At 42.5% G+C, this 23,531-nt stretch overlaps 1 protein-coding gene and 1 pseudogene across 1 annotated transcript in view; both read right to left on the reverse strand.

Moving 5' to 3' along the window:
- Window positions 1–1,091: 1,091 nt before the first annotated feature.
- Window positions 1,092–2,151, reverse strand: LOC121484467 (annotated as a pseudogene).
- Window positions 2,152–4,837: 2,686 nt separating this feature from the next.
- Window positions 4,838–23,531, reverse strand: part of LOC121478787 (zinc finger protein 80-like) — a 28,548-nt gene continuing 9,854 nt past the window's right edge. Inside the window, exons 3-5 of the mRNA XM_041734093.1 lie at window positions 11,584–11,659; window positions 7,508–7,634; window positions 4,838–5,856 (exon numbers count right to left, since the gene is read on the reverse strand). Of these exons, the coding sequence (XP_041590027.1) occupies window positions 4,838–5,856; window positions 7,508–7,634; window positions 11,584–11,659 (1,222 nt within the window). The remainder of the gene's footprint in view (window positions 5,857–7,507; window positions 7,635–11,583; window positions 11,660–23,531) is intronic.

Below are 23,531 nucleotides of genomic sequence, written 5' to 3' on the forward strand. Positions count from 1 at the left end.
GAAGCCCCGCCCCCACTTCTGCAGGAAACACCTCACTCCTGGGTGGTTATTGGATGAGCGCCGGCCGCCTATGCACAGCCTGCTGGGTAATGTAGTTTCTGTCCTGCACGTGGCCAGGCTAGGATGGGCCTTTCTCATTCTCCGCAATCTTGGCCAAACAGCGCTGCAAGGGACCTTGGGAAATAATGCTCTCCAGCTCCAAATATACGACCCTGCCCAGGTTTCTGTGGCCATCTTGAGTGAAGACCCATCCTGGGAAAGCTGTAATAGACTTCTCCTTGTGGCCCTAGGCAAGCCTCCTCAACCTCTGAGGAAAAAAATATATAATTAAAACCATAAAATAAGGGGGATCCCTGGGTGGCTCAGAGGTTTTGCGCCTGCCTTTGGCCCAGGGCGCGATCCTGGAGTCCCGGGATCAAGTCCAGCATCGGGCTCCCGGCATGGAGCCTGCTTCTCCCTCTTCCTGTGTCTTTGCCTCTCTCTATATATGTCTATCATAAATAATAAATAAATAAATAAATAATAATTCTTTAAAAAAAAGTAATCCCAGATGAAACATGTACAATGATAAAAGGAATGAGGACCAAAGAGGGGAATGCATATGTCTATTGATACATCTGCTCATTATTTATATTAAACATGAATAACATTTCCTTGTGAAGTCAGTCTGATGAAATTAACATACATAATCTCAAAATATATACTGAGATAGAACATACTAGTTCATCTTCTAAATCCCTTATATTACCTGGAAAGAAAGAAAAACATTTTAAATCTTTTTAAAAATATTTTTAAAATTTTATTTATTCATGAAAGACAGAGAGAGAGAGAGAGGCAGAGATACAGGCAGAGGGAGAAGCAGGCTCTATGCAGGAAGCCTGCAGTGGGACTCAATCCCAGGACTCCAGGACCACGCCCTGGGCCAAAGGCAGACACTAAACTGCTGAGCCACCCAGGGATCCCCCATAAGTCTGCTGTTTTAAGTGTTTGTAGATTTTAGCTTAAACAATAAACAGAATAAGCTTTTTAAACTAGAATTTTTTAAAAATCTGGATTTTTTTTAACAGTAACAGTTTTTTTTTCCTATTAGAACCTTTTATTCTGAATTTGTTGGTGCTTCAAGAAAACAGCTTTGCCTATAATTCACTGTGCCCTGAACTAATGACACCAACTTATATTTGGCCAATTAGGAACAATGCCAAACCACATTCTTCTTAGGTCTATTCAGTTAATAAATGGCACTTAACTGATAGTTTCTTTCATATAATCTTTAACAAGAACTCATAAGTTGCATCGATTATGCCCCAAGAGATGAGGGATCAATGGTAATGCAGATGAGCACCTCTGAAAAGATTTGTCAGCTTCCTGTCCGGCTCTAGCCAGATTTTCTGGAAAACCTTGGGAAAAGACTGAAATTCCCCACCAATCTGAGACTGCATGTGAGTTTTCACAACATTAACTAGCAAAAACAAGATTCCCAACATGGCACCTGACAGACCTCCACAGATAAAATTACTGACCAAATGGGCGCTGTGAGTTTTGGCGGTAGGCAGATGCTCCTTAATGGGACCTCGAAGGCCAAAGAAAAGGACATTGCTGAATCCATTACGGAAAAGAACAGGTACCAAGCCTCGATAATACTCTCTAATTCCCTGGCATTTGAGTGCCTTGAAAGCCTGGTAAGTGTTTGTAAATTTGTCATGATGCTTATGGTCTTGAAGCAATGTCTGAAATCTTTCCAATGGAGTGAAAATCGCTTCTGTTGTGCCTGCAAGTACTGCCACCACACTACAGGTTGCAAACTCAGGGGTACTGATATGCTTCCGGAGAAGGCAACATAAGCCCTCGTACAGACCAAACATAAGTGCCAGTGTAGTTGTCTTCTGCATCAGTGGGGGAAGGATTCCGCGGTACAAGTTGCGAAAGCCATCCCTCCTCAACTGAAGCACTGCATCCCGGGTTTTGATTCCATACAGCTGCTACCTAAAGAGCACCTTCTGAATGGGAAATGTGATTGCTACATTGTTGAAAGCTGCACAGCAGCTACACAAGTAATGCTTCATTTCACCAACATTTGCAATATGAGGTGACATCTTGTTTTGAAGATGTTAGGATGGGCGGTCTCTTTTCATGAGCTTCTGAATCCACCATGTTGCTTAAGATCTTTCTTCTTCATGAAGGTATTTTTAACTTGTAACACCACCTGGGTCTGGTGTTTTGGGGAATTGTAGCTTTTTGATAACTTTCTCGATTTCTTCCATTGTTACTGGCCTGTTAGGTTCTTTCTTCTGCAGTCAATTTGATACTGGATATCCTGAAATATCCAGGCTCCATAACAGTCTTGCTACAGAAAGAAAAATAAAGTAACCAATGGTAGCCATCTTTTTGCTAGATCATGCCATCCCAGCAGGCGCCCCGTGCCACGCCCGGTACCGCCAGGCAACAGGTCCGCGAGCCGGCAAGCAGCAGCCACAGTTGTTATTTCTTAAAGGACCAGAAAAAGAACAAGTGAGGCAAAGAAAGCCACAAAATTAGAGGATATATTGATACCCAAATATATATAATATTACATTAGGTAAGTAGGAAATAAATTAAATTAGCAGTCAGTATCTTTTGATGATTAAAACCTCCCTTCATAAGATACTTAATCTTCATCAATAAATTTCAGGGGCAGCTTTTGAATTTCCATTCAAAGCAAACCAACATTTTCTGGCATCCTCAGCCACTCTATCTCCAAGAGGGAAAGAAACCAGGGGGCAAGAATGTCCTGGCTTCGGTTGCTGAGGACCCAAGACCTTATGCTGAGGGGTCACCAGAATCTATGATCAAGCTTCTTAAGGCCAAAAATCAGCTAAGATGTCATCAGGACTTTCAGTATATTTTTACAAACAAATCCCATCAGCACATCTCCTAATAAGAAAGGAATAGGATGGCATGAAAATATAACATATTAGTGAAAACAAGTTTAACAACAGCTAACATTTAAGAATATCCACAAAGCTAAAAAAAAAAAAAAAAAGAATATCCACAAAGCTGATACCAGGTACAACACTACCCTTTGACCTGCATAAACGCCTTGTGAGGTGCATCAGTCAACATTCCTGTTTCATAGATAATGAATCTGCAACTCACACAGGATATTAGATCACTCAGTTTACAGAGGAGGAAACTAAGAACCCCAAAAAGTCCCTAAACTGGCCTGTTGCGGCCACTAGTAAGCAGCACAGGTGAGAACAGTGCTCACAGGGATGTAGGGCTCATCACTGCCCTTCATGGCTTCCTGCCCAAATTCAATCTGGACAGGAGTAGGGGCAAGGGCCAGGGCCCCTCAGCATCAGAGAAATAAAGCTATGGCAGATTGACTACCCATGTAACCACTGAGGGGGGGAGGGAGTTCTGCCTTTTTTCTGTTCAAGAAAGGGAGCCTTCAGCTCCACTTGCTCACTCAACACACTAGGTGCTGATTGAAAACCTGGAACACAGGGCAGGCCATGGCACATTCCCATGGATGCAAAAGGCTCTCTTCTGAGGACTGATGAGGGAAATCATTTCCTGGGGCTCACCCATCATCCCAATTATGCACATGTCCTGTGGCTCTGCCTAACATGTCCCAAGTCATCTCCCCACCAATTCCCATACCACTATCATGGGTCAGTCCAATGACAATGCCCTCCTGGACCACACAGTGGCCTCATCTCTTTTTCCCACATAAATTACTCCCTCTTTAATTCACCCTCCACTCAGCAAACAAGGAGAAATTTAGAGACAAGATCATGCCACTGCCCTGCTCAACCACTTTCTCAGCCTCCGAACAGTCAGAATAAAATCCACAAAGCCCTGTGCATCTGGGCCTATTCTGTCCATCTCACTGTTCACTATTCATTTCCTCCAGACACACTGACCTTCAGCTGTTTCCTCTAATAAGCCCAACTCTTGCCTGCCTCAAGGTCTTAGAACATGCTGTTCCCTTTGCCAGAAATGTTCTTCTTCATTTTAAAATGTGGCTGGGGCTCCTCACTACCTCATGGATCTGCATGGTATCACCCTCTGTGTACTGTCTGTTCCTCTGCCCGTGCTTTACAGTTTAAATTTATTTTCCCACTTTTACAAGAGAGGCCTGTGGAGAAATGACATGACCAAGGTCACCCAGAGGTGATGGGCACAGCTCAGAAGTGCTGGAATACCAACTGTCCCCAGGGTCCAAGCCCTTAGCCGCTGGACCACTCTTCCCAGTGCACATTTGTCCTCCACACCTAAGTTTTGACCCTGATACACAGGGTCATAGGCACATTATTATCATAGCAACAGAGCTACTATACCACACCTCTGTGCTACCACGTTTCTCCCCTCTAAAGAGCAAGGCCCATGTCTCAGTCACCCACATATCCATGACGCAAGGCACATGCACGGTAATGGGCATAAAGGATGGGGTTCTTGTGACCCCTGCCCTTCACACCAGCAAGAGCACAGCAGGCTCCTACAAACACAGGAAGTTAGACGGGAGACAGGGACCATGAGGGAAGAGGGCCCTTCATCCACTGCAAAGCGCATCACTTCTGCTTTGGGATACACTGAGGCCCAGGTCTCTTTGCAGGCCATGTGATAGCAAAGCACTTACGGGTATGGAAAGAAGGTCCCTCTGCAGATAATCAAGTTCTGTTTTGGGAGACTGGCTTTCAGTCTCTGCAGTGCCAGGGCTCAGCCACAGGTGAAGGTAATGCCATAGCCACAGTACAAACTGTGCACATGAAGGACACAGTATGCAGGAAAGCCTTGGGTATGAACTCTCAGATGCCAAGTAACATTTTCCCTCCAGTCGAACAATTTGCCACCGTAGTTACTCAGTATGAGTTCTCTGATGCTGACTGAGGGCTGCCTTCTGGTGAAAGGCCTTCCCACATCTCTTACATTTGTAGGATTTTACTCCACTGTGAATCTTTTGATGAGTATTGAGGGTTGAGCTGTAGCTGTAGGTCTTTCCACACTCACTGCACTCATAGAGCTTCTCCCCAGAATGAGACCTCATGTGTCGAGTTACAGAGAAACTGTTACAAAAGGCCTTCCCACACTCTTTGCACTCAAAGGGTTTTTCTCCAGTGTGGGTTCTATTATGCCGAATAAAATCGGAGTGGCGGGCAAAGCCCCTTCCACATTCATTGCACACATAAGGCTTCTCTCCACTGTGAATCCGCTGGTGCTCCGTGAGGTGTGACCTGCGGCTGAAGGCCTTCCTGCATTCGTTGCACTCATAGGGTTTCTCCCCAGTGTGAATCCGGTGGTGTTCTGTGAGGTGTGACCTACGGCTGAAGGCCTTCTCACACTCAATGCACTCATAGAGCTTCTTCTTAATGTGAATGCTGTAGTGTCCAGTGAGATCTGCCTTCCTGAGAAAGACCTTCCCACACTTTTTGCCTTTATAGGATTTTATTCTAGTGTGAATCCACTGATGTTGAAGGAGGAAGTGATTCTTGATAAACTCTTTCCCACATTCCTTGCATTTGTAGGGGTTCTTCCCTCCATGAATCAAGGGGTCTCTTCTTGATCTATGTGGTTCACACTCATGGAGAGCATCTCCTGGAGAGTCTTGCTCCCGTAAATCCTTTGTGGGAAGATTTTTACTTGTTCCCAAATCATCACATTCAGGGTTACCCTTTCTAGGGAGGGATTCCTTGTAGGGGTCTGTCCCTGTCCTTATGTGCCCTCCCTGTTTTTCTGATGGTCCTTCTTGTTCCCTGGCTTCTCCCAATGTGGAAACACTGGAGTCTTCCTCAGTCAGTAACGTGTGGGGTGAGCATCTCTCAAACAAGGCTGGTTGAGAAGCAGAAGGCTCTGTGGTATTGGCTTTTGCTTTGTCATCTGAAGGGAATCCAATACACAAAAGAGGCCCATTAGCAATACCAACAAAGAAGGAGCAAAATTACCAAGCCAGTGGAAAAAGGAAGATGGAAACAAGGCCCCTGACACCTGCTGGATTTTCACATCTCTGAAACTCAGGTGTTTTTTTGTTTTTGCTGGTTCTTGGATTCTTGACATCTTTAAAGGGACAACTTTGGGGAGAATTTAGGGTAGAGGCCAGAATGAAATCCTGTCCTCCCTATCCAGAGCAGAGAGAAATTATTGCACTATGTGCTGTGTTTGTTCTGAGAAAGGATGTCACAGGGGACACAGGATGGGTCATCTAACCCAGCTCAACTGAAAGAAAAAGACAGCTGGGAGGTGTCTTGAGATATGAGTCCCAAGGAAGCAAGAGTTACCAAATACAGGAATTGAGAGGGCACTGCAGTCAAAGGAGGCAAAGTATACAAAGGTACAGATTCTAGAGAGATCTTGGATGCCGAGGGAACTTCAAGGCATGAGAGAAGGGATGGCAGAGATGTGGGTGGAGATGCAGACAGGGTGTAGACTCCAGAGTTTGGAAGAGTAAGAGTAAGTATAGCCATTTCTGCTCCCAGGACAGTGTCTACATGGCTGAGAATGAGCAGGACTGGGGGGGGAGCACATATTAAATCTACTGTGTGTGAGGAACAGCTAGGTGATTAAAACATAGACAAAAGCTAGTAGAGAAATCTGAAATATTTATGTCAAGATATTAAAGAAAAGCTGTACAAATGGGAGAAATTAGTAACAAAGTTGTTAACTCTCCTCAAATCCACATATAAGTTTATCATCACGCCAGAAAACATGATTTTCCACAAAACTCAACAAGCTGATTCTAGAATTTATAGGCAAGAGTTAAGGGCCAAGAATATCACTGGAAAAAAGAATCATAAGGAGATAGGGCTTGCCCTCCCAGGATTAGGGTTAGGATGAAAGTACAGGCATCAAGACAGTGTGATATTGGCACAGATATAAGGAAAACTGGCAACAGGATAGAACAGTGCTCAGACACAGACTCTTGAACACATACAGCTATCACAGAGAACAGAGGTGGCATAGCAGATTAATGGGAAAAGAAGGGACTATATGATAAACGGAGCTAAAAAAACTGGTTTCCCACATGCAGGAAAAAGTTACTGCATTTTTACCGCACATCATACACAAGTTAATTCCAGATTAGTAAGCAACAGAAAATGAATATAATTTCATCCTGGTGTAAAGAAAGATTTCCTAGCAAGATATGAAAAGCAGTAATCATAAAACAAAAGATAAACTAACCTGACTAAATAAAATATGAATTTCTTTTAATCAAAAGATGCTTAAAGAAAATTTCTAAAAAAGCTAATAGAATACAACTGTAGCACACAAAATAAGTAAAAGATGAGTATCAGGAATATACAAAAAAAAAATCTGAGAAATCAAAAAGGGAAGAACAATCATCTTGGTGATTCTTAGTGGAGACAAAGGGAGAGCAGGCTGGAGGAGGTAAGCCCAGAAAATGGCAGGAAGGACTGTGGGAAGGATGGCAGTCTGCTCTGAAGGCCTTCTCCATCAGCCATATCTCAAATGAGAGGAAGAAACCAAGAAGGAGGCTGCCATGTCCCCACATGGAGGCAAGGAGAAGACTTACCCAATGAGACAAGAAGCCTGCGGGTCTCTGTCATCACCTTCCAGTACAGTGTCCTCTGGGGCAGGTCTAATAATTCCCACTCCTCCTGGGTGAAAGTCACAAGCACATCCTTGAAGGTCACCGGTGCCTGGAAAGTCAAACACAATCATATTATGTGCTTCAAGGCTATTGGGTGGGATCAGAGCCTGTAACTCAGTCTCTGGTAAAGGCACAGAGAGACCCAGGCCTGAATCACCAAGGCCTCCACCGAGGCCTCCTGAGGGCCAAGCTATGAGCTGGCCCTAAGGGGGAGGCAGACATGGCTGACCGAGAAGCCCTCCATGGTACACACAACAGAGAAGGACACAGACAATCGCATTCCTGTGAGGACCATGGGAGCAGATGGCAAGTGGTCTGGGATGCCAGAGGAACAGGGAAATGATCGTGATGATAATTCTAACAGTTAGAACAGCAGCAGCTAAAGCTGAGCATCCCTGGTCCTTCCAGTGTGCCCACTGGGGGCTGTGAGCTTCACATGCTGTGGTAAAGGGAATAAATGTCCACAGCTCTGGAAAAGATGCCCACGTTTGAATTCAACCTCTTGAACCAACACTTGCTTGCTGTGTACCTTAGGGAAGCCACTTTATTTCTCTGAGCCTTGAGCTCCTGTCAATAAAATAATTATCTTCTCACTTTATCAGGTTATTTGAGAATTCAAGAAAAAACATTTAGAAAGCCAACATTAGAGTCTCTGGCTTATGATGGTGCTCTGTACGTTTTGTTATTTATATTGATCCTACCATAGCCATGAGCATAAATGCCTCATCAGCTCCACATCACAGTCAGCAAGCTGAGACTCAGGGAGCTCTAGTGAGTCACCCTGCGAGTTCCTAGTCTACACAGCAGAGGTGGGATTTGAACCTAGGTCCTTCTGGCCTGGGTCTATTGTAACCCCCACACTGCTCCATTATTGCAGGTGAAGCACTTCTAACAACTGTTGTTGTTAATCTACTTCTGCCATCTTGGCCATACTTCCATGGACACGGGCAGAGGATTGGAGCCATCCTCACCCACCTCATGAAACAGCCACTGAAGGGGGTGCCACTCATCCTGGGAGTGGCAGTGCCTGGGCCAGCTCCCCATGCCCATGTGGGTCCCCCAGCCTTCTTAGGTCCCCCAGCCTTCTCAGACCCCCCAGGAGATTCCACAGCGAACTATCTGTCAACTTCCCCTTCCTGAGTCCTGAAGCATGGATACCGTAGGAACTCATGGATACCGTAAGAACCAGGGAACCCAAGTGCATGAGAACAATGCCACAGTGGCCATAAGAACACAGGCAGCAGCCTCTGACTGGCTGTGATGTGTGTCCTGGGTGAGGGCAAGGTGAACATCCAGCAAATGACCACCTGTGCTCCCCTTCCCAAGACACATCTCAGCTGACGGTTGGGGGTGTGTGGCAATCACAAGGTCCTCTTGTGACTCCTTAAACAACTCTGTACTCACAGCCTCTGTGACAAGGTTCCCTATCCTGGGTTGGCTCCTCTTGCCCTCCTTGTTCCCAAGCTTACCTAGAGGAGAAAGCCCTGCCCACCTCACAAAGTTTAAAATAGGTGTCACCATCAGGCTTCCCCAGCCCACTGTGGTTGGGAATACAGGCTCTGGAAGCCAATGGGCAATATGTGAGTTTCAACTACTAAAGAGCTGTGTGACCCTGGATAGGTAACTGTATGTCTCTAAGCCTCCAGTTCCTCTTCTGTAAGCAGGGATGACAGAACCTAACTCTGAGGAGATGGGAACTGAATGAAACATAGTAACTGTCCCTCAGAGCAAATCAAGGGCCTGGTGAAATCCAGCTATTATCATTGTTTTGTTATGATTATTTTTCCTCTTTGCTCCTCAAGTACCCTGGCACTCAACTCTGCACAAAAATGCTAGATCCCAAGCCTGTGGGTTCAGGGGGTATTTTAGCTAAAACTAGAAAGACAAAGAAGTGGCATTTGAGCAGAGGCCAGAGGAACACACAGGGATGCCTGCCGGGTTCTGGAGACTGTCCTAGGCAAAGGGAACTGCATGGGCAAAGGCTGGGAAGTGAGCAAGATTTTAGCAAGTGGAGGATGGCAAAGCTGCAGGGCTCTGAGATGGGGAAGAAAGGAAGGGAAGACACATGGGTAGACACAGAGCAGGTACAGGTGTAGCAGGCCATGGTGGGGGTTTGATCGTAGTGTAATGAGAGCCCACTGAGGGGAGTCTCATTCTCCCACCTATCAAGGTCCTGTTACAGCGTTGCCCCCATTATAGACCTGGGGACAGAGCAGCAAACAGGAAATTACAGTCCCTGCTGGAGAAAGATTCCCAACAAGGACATAAATAACTAAACAAGACAATGTAGATGGCCTTAAGAATTCTGAGGCCAAGAAAAAAGTGACAAGATTAGAGAGATGGGGCCATTTGAGAAAGAAAGCCAGGGATGGCCTTGCTGAAGACAGGCTACTGGAATGGCTGGAATGAAGGGAGGGGAGCCACAGGAACAACAGATGGACGTGACAACTCCTAACAGTGATGGGGGCTCTGATGGGAGTAAACAGAGTCACATGCTGGAGAAGAACCTGGGGTCTGTTGTGTGTTTACATCTAAACGCACACCACAGTACTGCATACTGCTACCACTGAATCTCTAATGCATCTACTTTTCACATAAAAGTAAGTATCTTAAACAGAAAAATAATTTTGCCACCATAGGTAGCAAGCCAGCTTACTTGCCATAAACAGATGGCAACTACAAAGATGAATCCAGTGACCTTCGTGGCTCCCAATGTCTGAGAACCCTTTTCATCCCAGCAGGGAAGCAGTAATTCCAAAAATACTGCTGGCACTGTGAGTCTGCCCCTAGGCTCTCTCTTCCCCCTAGTCCTCCGCTGGATACAGCCTGAGCAGGATTCCCCTGAGATAAGTCCCTAAGATCATCACAGGACAAGGGGATCTGCTCCTGGAAAACACTGTCCACAGTGATACTACCTGGGCAGTGTTGGACGTTGGAGGACACACATCACACACATGCCCTCTCTGATCCCCTCAAGCCACAGGAACAAAATGTCAATATTACCCCTGACCCTCAAAAGATGGAAGACAAAGGGACTGAGGAAACTTACTCAAGGTCACAGCCCTGGGAAGGGCATGGCCAGAATGGCTCCTGAAGTCTACAGTTAAATGAGCTCATTCCTGAAACTCAGCTCATTCAGACTGTGAAGGGATGGGGGATCCTGAGAAGCCCCGTGTCTCTCTCACTCACACTGCCACAAGGACAAGACCAGGGCACAGGCCTCCTTGGACCCCAGAGATCACAGAAATGAATGTCTATGAGCAGCATTTACTGGATATTCCCTGTATGTGCTGTGCTACCTTTCACACTGCCTCCCACACCTGCCACCAGGACCCAGAAGGAAGATACTGCGGTTAGCCCATTTTGCAGCCAAGAAAGCCAACTCTCCCATGGCTGTGCGGGGAGAGGTGGGTAGAGCCTGCAGCTGAACCTAGACAGTAGGCGCTGGATGTTGTTTTGCACACCCGTAACATACGCTTCAGCTGGGAGGGTGGCTGAAGGTGACCTGGGGAACAGAATTCCGGGTGCGATGTGGGGGCTGCTATCCCTGCCTCCTCTCACCCTGCTGCTAGAGGAAGCCTATTAAGACACTCCTGTCCTCCAAATCCTCCATGGCTCCCACTGACCTCAAAGAGGCCCGTTCTGCAGCCTGCCATTCCAGACTCGCCTCCCTTCCCGGTGCTGTCTGTTCCCACCCGCACACCAGGTCGGCCTCAACTCCCTGCATGTGCACCCCTGGTGCAGGCCCCTAGATCATTCCTCCACATGGCATTGAGGTGGGAACGCCTCCATATCAAGGCGGCACAGCCAGGAAAAGTGATGAGACCCAGGGCAACACTATCCTCCATACAGAGGTGCTGGGGGGTCCCCCACTTACCTGTGCCGGGTCCATTTGTGCCTCTGCAGCCTCCGCGGGACCCCCCACCCCTCGTGCGTGGACCGGGGGCCGCAGGAGGCTGGGTAAGGTCTCAAGGGCTCCGCTGACCTGCACCACCCACCCTCAGCCCTGCGTCGGCACGAAGGGGACACTTTTTCTCAAGCTTGCCGACGGTCTTATAGCTGCGACCTCGAGACCTGACCCAGGAGCACCCAATACAACCTCCACGAGGACAGCGCCAGTAAGTCTCGCGTGAGGCCAGATCCCAGCCCTGTGCTGTGATTGGCCCAGCGCTACCGCCTCTTGCCGCTGAGCCTGCAGGGCAGTATGGTTCCCACAGCTCCTCCTGTGGCCTCAAGGGGCGCCCTTCCGGGAATCAGCGCATGGAACCTGTGGGGCCCACAAAAGGGCCTTTGGGAAATGACATAATTGGGCTCCGAGGGCGGGGCAAGGCTGCTTCACTGCTTAATCCGCCCTCGCCCCACTTCTGGGGCACTGCTTCTCGGCTTCCGGGACGTGTTGTTTCGTGTGTGCCCAAAGTTTAGGTTCCCAAAGGGACATGGCATACTGCGATAGCGCTCAGAAAATGAGCCCACCCCTCAGAGATTAGACCTCATAAGCGCTGTCCTGCTGCTCTTTAGTTCCAGGGAGACTGAATTTGAGAGCTAATTCTGTGGGATTATAGCGAAAACACGGGGTGCAGGTCGAGGGGGAGAGGGCAGAATGATCAGACAGCCTTAAATCGCGTGGCCAAGGTGCTGGCTCCTTTTCCCTCAGAAAACATTTTTTTCCCCTTTCTGCATACTCACAGATTGTATTCCTATTCAACCCAGCGAGCAGGACCTTCTCATAATGGGGTATTTCTTACTGCACATGCCAAGACATATCCTATTTCTTTCAGTAGTGTGAAATCTGAAATGTATTTGAAAAGGAAAAGTATTTGCCAAATTTCATTTTCTGTTGTGATGGTGACAGTAGTGGTCATGGGCAGAGAATGTGTAGAAAGTGACCATCTGAACCCCCACATAAATGGGTTTTCTTGATCTCCCTCTGCTGTAACTGCAATGATAGCATCTGTCTGGGGAATTGAAATGATCTCTGAAAACCATTTGTGAAAAGTAAATTTACTCCCTACCAGTTTTAATCACTAGCAAAATTATGCACGATGTTACTAATTACCTCATGCTACGCATTAACATTTATTACATAAAAATTCACTTTGAGGGCAGCCCCGGTGGCGCAGCGGTTTGTCGCCGCCTGCAGCCTGGGGTGTGATCCTGGAGATCCGGGGTCGAGTCCCGCATCAGGCTCCCTGCATGGAGCCTGCTTCTCCCTCTGCCTCTCTCTCTCTCTCTCTCTCTCTCTCTCTCTCTCTCTCTGTCTCTATGAATAAATAACTAAAATCTTTGGGAAAAAAATTCACTTTGAGAAGGTACCCTGTGTTCTCATTATCTAGCATCTTTATTACTGAGAAGCTGCACATGATTGTGGTTACACGACTCCATGTCCTCAGATCAGAATGTGACTTCTCTTCCACCAGACTTCTTATGTCATGCTTAGTCAAGTATGACTCAAGGGTTGTGTCCCAACTGGAAGGATATATTTGTTCTTAACAGATGGGAAGGGGTGGTAGTGGTGGAGATAAAAGAGCTTGGAAGCATTGGGATCTCACTTTTGAATGTATTTTGTTTTAGAAACATTAAATATCCAAATGAGGCAGACTGTTGACATTTCAATATAGAACTCTAATTTTTTGGTAAAAATGTCAGCATTTTAATGCACTGATAGAGTGATTTCTTGAATGCTCATACTCTGCAATCCAGACTCAACAGAAGAAATTAATGTTCAGAAATACCACAAAGTAAAATGTCTCATATATGGATTTTTGCAGTTATAGGTAGGTAAGTCCAATATCTTAGAAAAAGTAAACATAGAAGCAATTTAGCTGGGGAGTATTTAAATACTGGTTGACCTGGAGTACAAAAGGAGTGTTCCTATGTCTCAAACCAGGACCACCTGTGGTACCATTTACACTCTAGATCTCTATGTGAGATCAGGCTGGCATAGATTCCAGATGAGATCACATCCCTTGTGTGGCTCCTTTCCTTGCTTCATTCTCCAGCCTTCCATTTTTCCTGATAATTCCTCCTCTGTAAATCACATGTCATTGAATCCTGTGCCAGCTTCTGCTTGCGCAAAACCCAACCTCAGACAGGACACATCTGGCCAAAATGTGAAATAGTAATCATGTGAAGTATATCCAGGATATGAAGGTTTCTTCTCCATAATAAGGTGAGCATAGAAGATCAAGAAAACTTGCTTAAATGTGTCCTGAAATGAACAAAGCTCTGCAATTTTAGAGGAGGGTTAGAATGTGATGGTGAATCTATTCGTGGGGGAGTGCCTGCCTCCTTAGTCAATACCTGATGCACAGGGCACATGATGTTCTCTGCTGTGACTGTGTGAGATGGATCTCAAGTTCTTAGCAAAACAAACTTTTTCATAACAGCAAAAGGACTAAGGAAGAACATTCAATAATTTGTAAAATCTAAATAGAATGGAACATAGATTGCAATGTCAGTAGTACTCTCCCAAATGATACTGAAAGATGATTTTTTTCTTATTATATACACATAAAAATGAGTCATTGTAAAAAAGAAACAACTAAAGTGACACCAAATTATCAGGGTCTCTTCAATTTTTTAGTTTCCTTTTTGCCTCTTTTGAGTCATGCTTTTTCACTGTAATAGTAACTAAGGTGGAATGTGACATACAACTTTTAAAAACTTTAAAGCATATTATCTAATTAAAATTCCTTTGCAGGGTGCTGGGTGGCTCAATTGGTTAAGCATCTGCCTTCAGCTTGGGTCATGACCCCAGGGTCCTGGAACTGAGCCCTGAGTTGGGCTCCCTGCTCAGTGATGAGCCTGATTCTCCCTTTCCCTCCCCCTCTCCCTCTGTGTGCTCACTTGCTCTCTCTCTCTTTCTTAAATAAATAAATAAATAAATAAATCTTAAAAAAAATAAAATAGAAGAGAGAACTCTGCCAAAAAACAAAACAAAACAAATAAACAAAAGAAATAACCTCAGTATCCATCTATAAGTTTCTGGGTGAATGAATGAGGGCATAACTGCACACACTTCTCAATATCTGTAGAAGTAGGGACAGGAAATCTTTGTATACCAAGCCAGTCAGTATTGTTTCAGTCTTTTTTTCAACATGATTGAGGAGTTAGGAAACATCATGAGCATAAAGCAAATTTTATAACTGCTTATGGGTGTTTTTCATCTGTAAGAAAGACTGGATAAATGGCAAAAATTGCCCTCAGATGAAGCATGGTATGCAGGAATTAAAAAATGCTCACCAAGACACAACTAAAACACCTGCCAAGCATGTCAGTTTACTGTGCAGTATAGCCTCATACACCCACATCTAGTGCTACAATTTTCTGCCTGATTTTATTTACGTTTTTAAAATTGAGGTATTATTGTAATACAACATTATATTAGTTTCAGCTGTATAACACAATGATTTTACATTTGTATATATTGCAAAATGATCACATTAAGTCTAGTTAACATTGTCACCATGCATAGTTACAAATTTTTTCCTATGATGAGAACTTGTGAGATCTCACTGTGAGATCTATTCTCTTAGCAACTTTCAAATGCACAATGCAATATTATTAACCATAGTTACCATGCTGCTCATCAGTTCCCCATGACTTATTTATTTTGTAAGTGGAAGTTTGTTCCTTTTGATTCCCTTCACCTGTTTTGTCCATCCCTACTCACCACTTCACAATAACTCAAAAGTCATAATCCTTCTGACACTCTACCTCATGCAAATTTCAGCTCTTTAAAGTAAAATGTCATATTTATTGCAATATTTGAGTATTTCTTAAACACTTAAAATGTGTAAAACCATGTTTCTACATTTAATAGGCTTCTCTCTTCTTTTTTATGTTTCACTGATGATATTTTTTAGCGTCCCAATAAACTCTGTGATTTTATTTTGGATCCTGTGTATCGCAGTGGTTTTCAGGAACATATGCATTGTGTCATAGCAGAACTGATTCTATGGAGTTTTCTCCAGGATATATTCTATTTTTTTAAAGATTTATTTATTTATTCATGAGAGACAGAGAGCGAAAGAGGCAGACGTATGCAGAGGGAGAAGCAAGCTCCTCACAGGGAGCTCAATGCAGGACTCCATCCCAGGACTCCAGGATCATGACCCCAGCCAAAGGTAGATGCTCAACTGCTGAGCCACCCAGGCGTCCCTCCAGGATATATTCTTTTTTTTTTTAAGATTTTATTTATTAATTCATGAGAAATACAGAGAGAGAGAGAGAAGCAGAGACACCGGCAGAGGGAGAAGCAGGCTCCATGCAGGGAGCCTGACATGGGACTCGATCCCAGGTCTTCAGGATCACACCCCAGGCTGCAGGGAGTACTAAACCGCTGTGCCACCAGGGCTGCCCTCCAGGATATATTCTAAAATGAAAAAGGCATAGTCCAAAACAGTGTACACAGTATGTCATATTTTTTTCAACCAAATAGAAAATTTTAAATAAAGGAAACAAATGTAAACTGTAAACAGGTAGAGAGGCAGAAATGAAAACTTTTGAAAGTTTCTTGTGTTTTCTCTTTCGTTTGTAGAAATTTAAATATTTTACATAGTTTTTATACAATGTCAAATCAAAATGACACTTATAAATCCTTAAAATGAAAGGCAAAAATGAAAGAAAAAGTGAGCTTTATTGTGTGTTGGTCTTGTGTCCTATCTAGAAAAAGAAAAAGCCTTCAAATGGCTTTAAATCCCAGACACACACACACACACACACACACACACACACACACAGGAATCAACTGAATAAAAGTAATGAAATCTGAATAGGAGCAGTGTATACTATCATTGTTATGCAAAATGTTACCTTTGGAGGAAACTGAGTAAAGTATTCATGAGCTTTCTCTGTATTATTTCTTATAACTGCATGTGAATCACTAGTTTATCTATAAAAATCTCAACTTATAAAATATCTAAGGGATACATACATTGCAAAAATACCTGCAAAAATATCTTAAAGTGCCATCCATAATAATTTCTTGACAAAATCTGTTGGAATTGATACATTTAAAAAATTGATATGTTAAAATTTGGCACTATTACACCAAAATTAGGGAATTAAAAAAACAGAAACAAAATTTAAAACTCTATTAAAGGGGACCCCTGGGTGGCTTGGCGGTTTAGCACCTGCCTTTGGCCCAGGGCGCGGTCCTGGGATCCCGGGATCGAGTCCCACGTCGGACTCCCTGCATGGAGCCTGCTTCTCCCTCTGCCTGTGTCTCTGCCTCTCTCTCTCTCTGTCTACATCTATCATGAATAAATAAATATAATCTTAAAAAAATATATCTTGCTATCTTAAAAATAAAATAAAATAAAACTCTATTAAAATATGAGGAAATTGGGCAGCCTTGGTGGCTCAGTGGTTTAGCGCCGCCTTCAGCCCAGGGCACCGTCCTGGAGACCCGAGATCAAGTCCCACGTCGGACTCTCCGCATGGAGCCTGCTTCTCCCTTTGCCTGTGTTTTATTTTTTTTTAGAACAATTTATTTTGTTTTATTTTATTTTTTTTTAGAACAATTTATTTTGTTTTATTTTATTTTTTTTTAGAACAATTTATTTTGTTTTATTTTATTTTTTTTTAGAACAATTTATTTTGTTTTATTTTATTTTTTTTTAGAACAATTTATTTTGATCATGGAGATATATGATCTAATTTTTTAACGATTTTATTTCAGTTGCCTTGCTCATAATAAATACATTATGTAATGCAAGTCATTAACTTTGGAGGAATACAACTGAGTTAGCACATACGTCACTGGTAGGGACATGGTGTGAGGACAGAAGTAGTGATCCAATTAGCAGTGATCACATGCATTCCACTGACATTGATTAGGATATTTGACAAGTGAATAAAGAGAAGGAATTGGCACAAGGTCAGTCAGAGGAGCATTCTCAGGAGATTTTACTGGTTATATATATAAATGAAAATCTGGAAGGAGCCATTGCAGCAAAGTTCTTTCTAAGGGTTCATGGGCATGATCCCGGATTCTGGGGATCAGTTCGTGCATCAGGCTTCCTGAGAGGAGCCTGCTTCTCCCTCTACATATGTCTTTGCCTCTTTTTCTGTGTCTCTCATGAATAAATAAATAAAATCTTTAAAAAAATATATACATATATATGAGGAAGTGTCAACCATGACCTCAGTAAAAAAACTAGACTATTGAAACCAAAAACAAATGATAGCAATGTGCAGTACTCAACAGACACCTTATATACTTATGAAATATGTTTGTCTCATATGTGATCATAAAAATGCAATGGAACTGAAAAGGATGTTCTGTTATTTTCAACTCTAGCATCAATTTGCAAAAACGTTATGGCTCATTTTTTTTCTGATACAAAATTTTATTTCTCGTTCCTATCACAAACCATAATTAATTAAATATTATGCCATTAATGTGCCTGAAAATTAGAAGACATTTTGAAACTTTTCATGCTTTCTTTCAACTTGCCAGTTTGACTCACACCCTTTACCTCAATAGCATTTTTTTTTAGAACCTAGAAAGTTATTTTTTCCAGAACAATTTATTTTGTTTTATTTTATTTTTTTTAGAACAATTTATTTTGGATCAAGGAGATATAGATCTAATTTTTTAACGATTTTATTTCAGTTGCCTTGCTCATAATAAATACATTATGTAATGCAAGTCATTAACTTTGGAGGAATACAACTGAGTTAGCACATACGTCACCTGGTAGGGACATGGTGTGAGGACAGAAGTAGTGATCCTATTAGCAGTGATCACATGCATTCCACTGACATTGATTAGGATATTTGACAAGAGAATAAAGAGAAGGAATTGGCACAAGGTCAGTCAGAGGAGCATTCTCAGAGATTTTACTGGTTATATATATAAATGAAAATCTGGAAGGAGCCATTGGCAGCAATGTTCTTTCTAAGAGTTGAAGAATGTGGGAGGGAGGAGGGAGATAGTGTGTCAAAGTGAATATTTACTTTAATTTTATTTATATGTGGATTTGTTAAAATATTCATATGAGGGATGCCTGGGTGGCTCAGCTGTTGGGCATCTGCCTTCCGCTCAGGGCGTGATCCTGGGATGTGGGATCGAGTCCCACATCAGGCTCCTTTTAGGAAGCTTGCTTCTCCCTCTGCCTGCGTCTCTGCCTCTCTCTCTTTGTGTCCCTCATGAATAAATAAATATAATCTTAAAAAAATATTATGCCATTAATGTGCCTGAAAATTAGAAGACATTTTGAAACTTTTCATGCTTTCTTCAACTTGCCAGTTTGACTCACACCCTTTACCTCAATAGCATTTTTTTTAGAACCTAGAAAGTTATTTTTTCCAGAACAATTTATTTTGTTTTATTTTATTTTTTTTTAGAACAATTTATTTTGGTATCAAGGAGAAATAAACGAATTTTTAACGATTTTATTTCAGTTGCCTTGCTCATAATAAATACATTATGTAATGCAAGTCATTAACTTTGGAGGAATACAACTGAGTTAGCACATACGTCACTGGTAGGGACATGGTGTGAGGACAGAAGTAGTGATCCAATTAGCAGTGATCACATGCATTCCACTGACATTGATTAGGATATTTGACAAGTGAATAAAGAGAAGGAATTGGCACAAGGTCAGTCAGAGGAGCATTCTCAGGAGATTTTACTGGTTATATATATAAATGAAAATCTGGAAGGAGCCATTGGCAGCAATGTTCTTTCTAAGAGTTGAAGAATGTGGGAGGGAGGAGGGAGATAGTGTGTCAAAGTGAATATTTACTTTAATTTTATTTATATGTGGATTTGTTAAAATATTCATATGAGGGATGCCTGGGTGGCTCAGCTGTTGGGCATCTGCCTTCCGCTCAGGGCGTGATCCTGGGTTGTGGGGATCGAGTCCCACATCAGGCTCCTTTTAGGAAGCTTGCTTCTCCCTCTGCCTGTGTCTCTGCCTCTCTCTCTCTGTGTCTCTCATGAATAAATAAATAAAATCTTTAAAAAAAATAAAAATAAAAAATTGTTTAAAAAAGAGTGGCAGAAAAAGATGGAATCTACTTTTGAAATAATCTAATCCTAATGGAATGTGAAAGAATACCATTTTATCTAATCAGTGAGAGAAGATGTTGATTGAATGTCTTAGTTTGAGGGCTTTATTTACAGAAAATAATCCCTTTCCATTGCTGAAAGTACTGAAAACACAGAAGTATTGTTTTATCCTTCTCAATGCACTATATTAGGAGGCATACAGTGTCTGTTTTCCCTTTATTGATAATGGTAACTTTTTCACTTTGTCCCTCTGATCTCCCTACACAAAAGTTACTATTTTTTCTGGTATAACTGTAAGTGATTAGGGGAAGGATTCTTTGAAAATGTATAAAAATTCTTTTCCTCATTATTTTGTACTCTTTTAAGAAATGGTCAATCAGGTGTGGCCACAGGGGAGATAAAGGGGGGGCTCAGGAAAACAAAGTTTATGATACTCACATGTTCTAGAAACAGGAGACATGCCACAAAGGACCACATGGGAAAGACACCAGGTTGGTCAGGAGGTAAAATATAGGAGCAAGGGGAAGGTTTAGGGTATCACCTTTATTTGGGTTTCTGGGAGAAAGGCAAGGCAGACCAGGTAAACAGTTTAGGATTGGCTAGTATGAGTAAGTTTAGGCTTTGGCTTTGTAAGTGGTCCCTAGTTGCTTGGCACCTGGCTGTTTCAGCTGACAAGATTCCAGACTATTGTCCTTGATCTACTTCTTCTTCCATCTGGAAAAGCAAATATTTATCTTAGAGAGAGAGAAAATGAGAACTCGAGCAGGGGGAGGGGCAGAGGGAGAAGGAGAGAATCTCAAGCTGATTCCATGCTGAGCTCAAGGCCCAGCAAGGGGTTTGATGATCCCACTATCCTAAGATTATGATATGAGCTGAAACCAAGAGTCTGACCCTTAAGGGACTGAGCCATGCAGGCATCCCTGCCATAGGCTGCTTATTGTTGAGGTGATACCTGAGTACATTTTATGGGCTCCAAAATGCTCAATGTCTCTAGGATATCATATGGGAAGCAGTGACTCCCAATTCTTTAATTTGCACATGCCAGTGAGTTTCTCATAAGTACACACTGTGGCCTCTGGGGCTATTATTACTAAGCATATGAGCCCAAATAGTCTATGACACTTTTTCGCAAATATTGTTTTTCTTGGTTCTTGTCCTCTATCCACAAAACATGGACCATAACCATTAGGGTACATAATATCACAAGCCAGACATACAGAGAATTTTATATCTATGTATCTGAGCAACGTTTTCTTTCTTTCTTTCTTTCTTTCTTTCTTTCTTTCTTTCTTTCTTTCTTTCTTTCTTTCTTCCTTCTTCTTTCTTCTTTCTTTCTTTCTTTCTTTCTTTCTTTCTTTCTTTCTTTCTTTCTTCTTTCCTTTCTCTCTCTCTCTCTCTCTCTTTCTCCTTTCCTTTTCTTTCTTTCTTCTTTCTTTTAAGATTTTATTTATTTATTCATGACAGACACACAGAGAGAGGCAGACACATAGGCAGAGGGAGAAGCAGGCTCCTTGTGGGGAGCCCAATGCGGGACTCAATCCAAGGACCCTAGGATCACAACCTAAGCCAGAGACAGATGCCTCAACCACTGAGCCATCCAGGCATCCTTGGACACCTTTCTCAATGGCTTCTTTCCTTGGTTATAAACTCATAGATCTGTGGCTCTGCTGTAGAACACAGCATTTTGGGTGTAGTTAGGAGGCAACAATCCCTGCATATTACCTCCCAAAAGGGTTTTTTTGAAATAGATATAGCCAGAAAAATGGATATTAAAAACTAAGTAATATTAGAATTATTTCACATTTTAATCTGTTAGTATTAGAAACACATTATATAGATGAATCCAAATTGTATTCATCTTAAATACATTGGGGTCAGTCCTTGACCTTTAGCTTCAAGCAGATGAGAAGGTATCTGAAGACAAATAGTTTCACCATTATGGACATATGTAGATAAAGCAAAGATATGATATCATTCTCTGGCTCTCAGCCTCTCACAAGGCACTAAGTAAATGTTAGAACTTTTTCTTTTTGCAGATTTTCACATCGTCCCTTTCCAAAATAATTTCAGTAAGAGAATTCCTTATTTGGATATTATACTCATTACAATAATACATTTGGGTAAAGGTAAGGCATTCATAAATCCCTGCCTTGTACCATTATTTCATTGCAAACCATCTAGAGTTTCATTACCATATACCTTGTTATGTTGTCTTTTAAACTTTTTTAAGATTATTTTTTTAAGACATGTTAGATTCACAGCACAACTGAGAGGAGGGTAGAGAGATTTCTTTTATTCTCCTTGCCCCTATCCACAGCCTCTTCCATTATCAACATCCTCACCAAAATGGTGCATTTGTGACCATTGTTGAGCTTACACTGATATGTTATTATCACCCACAGCCCATAGTTATATTAGGGGTCATTCTTGGTGTTGTTCATCAGCGGGATTTGGACAAATGTCTAACAACATGTCTCCATCATTATACTCTCATACATAGGATTTTCACTGTTCTAAACTTCCCTGCTCCGTCTATTCATTCATTCAATCCCTTTCCCTATCCCTGGCAATCATTGATCCTTTTACTCTCTCCATGGTTCTGCCCTTTCCAGAATGTCATATAGTTGGAATCATACAGTATGTAGCCTTTTCAGATCGGCTTCTTTCATTTAGTAATGTGATTTTAAGGTTCTTCTATGTCTTTTCAGGGTTGATTGGTTCAGTTATTTTTAGCACTGAATAATATTCCATCGTCTCAGTGGGCCACAGTTTATTTTTCCATTCACCTACTGAAAGACATTTTATTTTTTTTAAGATTTATTTATTTATTCATGACACACACACACACACACACACACACACACGGAGGCAGAGACATAGGCAGAGGGAAAAGCAGGCTCCCTACAGGAGCCAGATGCGGGACTCAATCCAGGATCCCGGGATCATGCCCCAAGCCAAAGGCAGCCCGCTGAGCCACCCAGGTGTCCCTTGAAAGACATTTTCATTGCTTTCAAGTCTTGGCAATTGTGACTAAAGCTGCTATAAACATCCATGTGCCTGGTTTTGTTTATTTGGCATTATTTATCTTGTTTCTTAATCTCCATCACCTTTTTTACCCATACCCCTACTCACCTCCTCTCTGGCAACCACCAGTTTGTTCTCTGTATTTAAAAGTCTGTTTTGGATCAGACCTGGATCAGAGGCATAGTCAGGACAAGCTTTAGTATCATACTGTATCACCACCCATAACTCTTCAGCTATAGTATCTTCTCTGTTGCCTTCACTTTCCCTAGGACAAAGAAAACTAGCCAAGACAGTGTATTCTTTTTTTTTTTTTAAACAGTGTATTCTTGAATGACTTTCCCTAACTTTCAAAATATTTTGACATTCACTTATTTTTATCTCCCCAATCCTATACCTACTGACTACAGGTCCTATATTTATACTTTCCCTCTCAAGACTGTAGTCCTTGAACAACCACAAACCAAAAATGTCCAGAAGCCATCCAGACAGCAACAATGGTTCCTCACCCACTACTCCAGTACTGCCAACTTTCTTTTCCCCCAAAACTGCCTTCTCATTATTATTTAAAGTTGAGGATCATATGAATTATCCTATCTGTATCATAAACTGCAAACATTTCATGAGTCTAGATAATTGAAAAGACTCACACGTCTTCAGAACATCCAGATGTGAGGCTTTTATTAAAAGGTACTGGAGGGGAGGTGGGTGGTAGATGGGTTAAATGGGTGATGGGTACTAATGAGGGCCCTTGTGATGAGCACTGGATGTCCTATGTGATGGAGGAGCAGAGGACTAGCTGAGAACAAAGCACATTGGCAAGTCCATGAAATAGGCAGAGTGACTTTCCTGTATAAGACTCAACTGCCTTGATGTTAATACTTTACTAAGGGCAAAAGGCAATCT

The sequence above is a fragment of the Vulpes lagopus genome, chromosome 2 (assembly GCF_018345385.1).
Source record: "Vulpes lagopus strain Blue_001 chromosome 2, ASM1834538v1, whole genome shotgun sequence".
NCBI lineage: Eukaryota > Metazoa > Chordata > Mammalia > Carnivora > Canidae > Vulpes > Vulpes lagopus.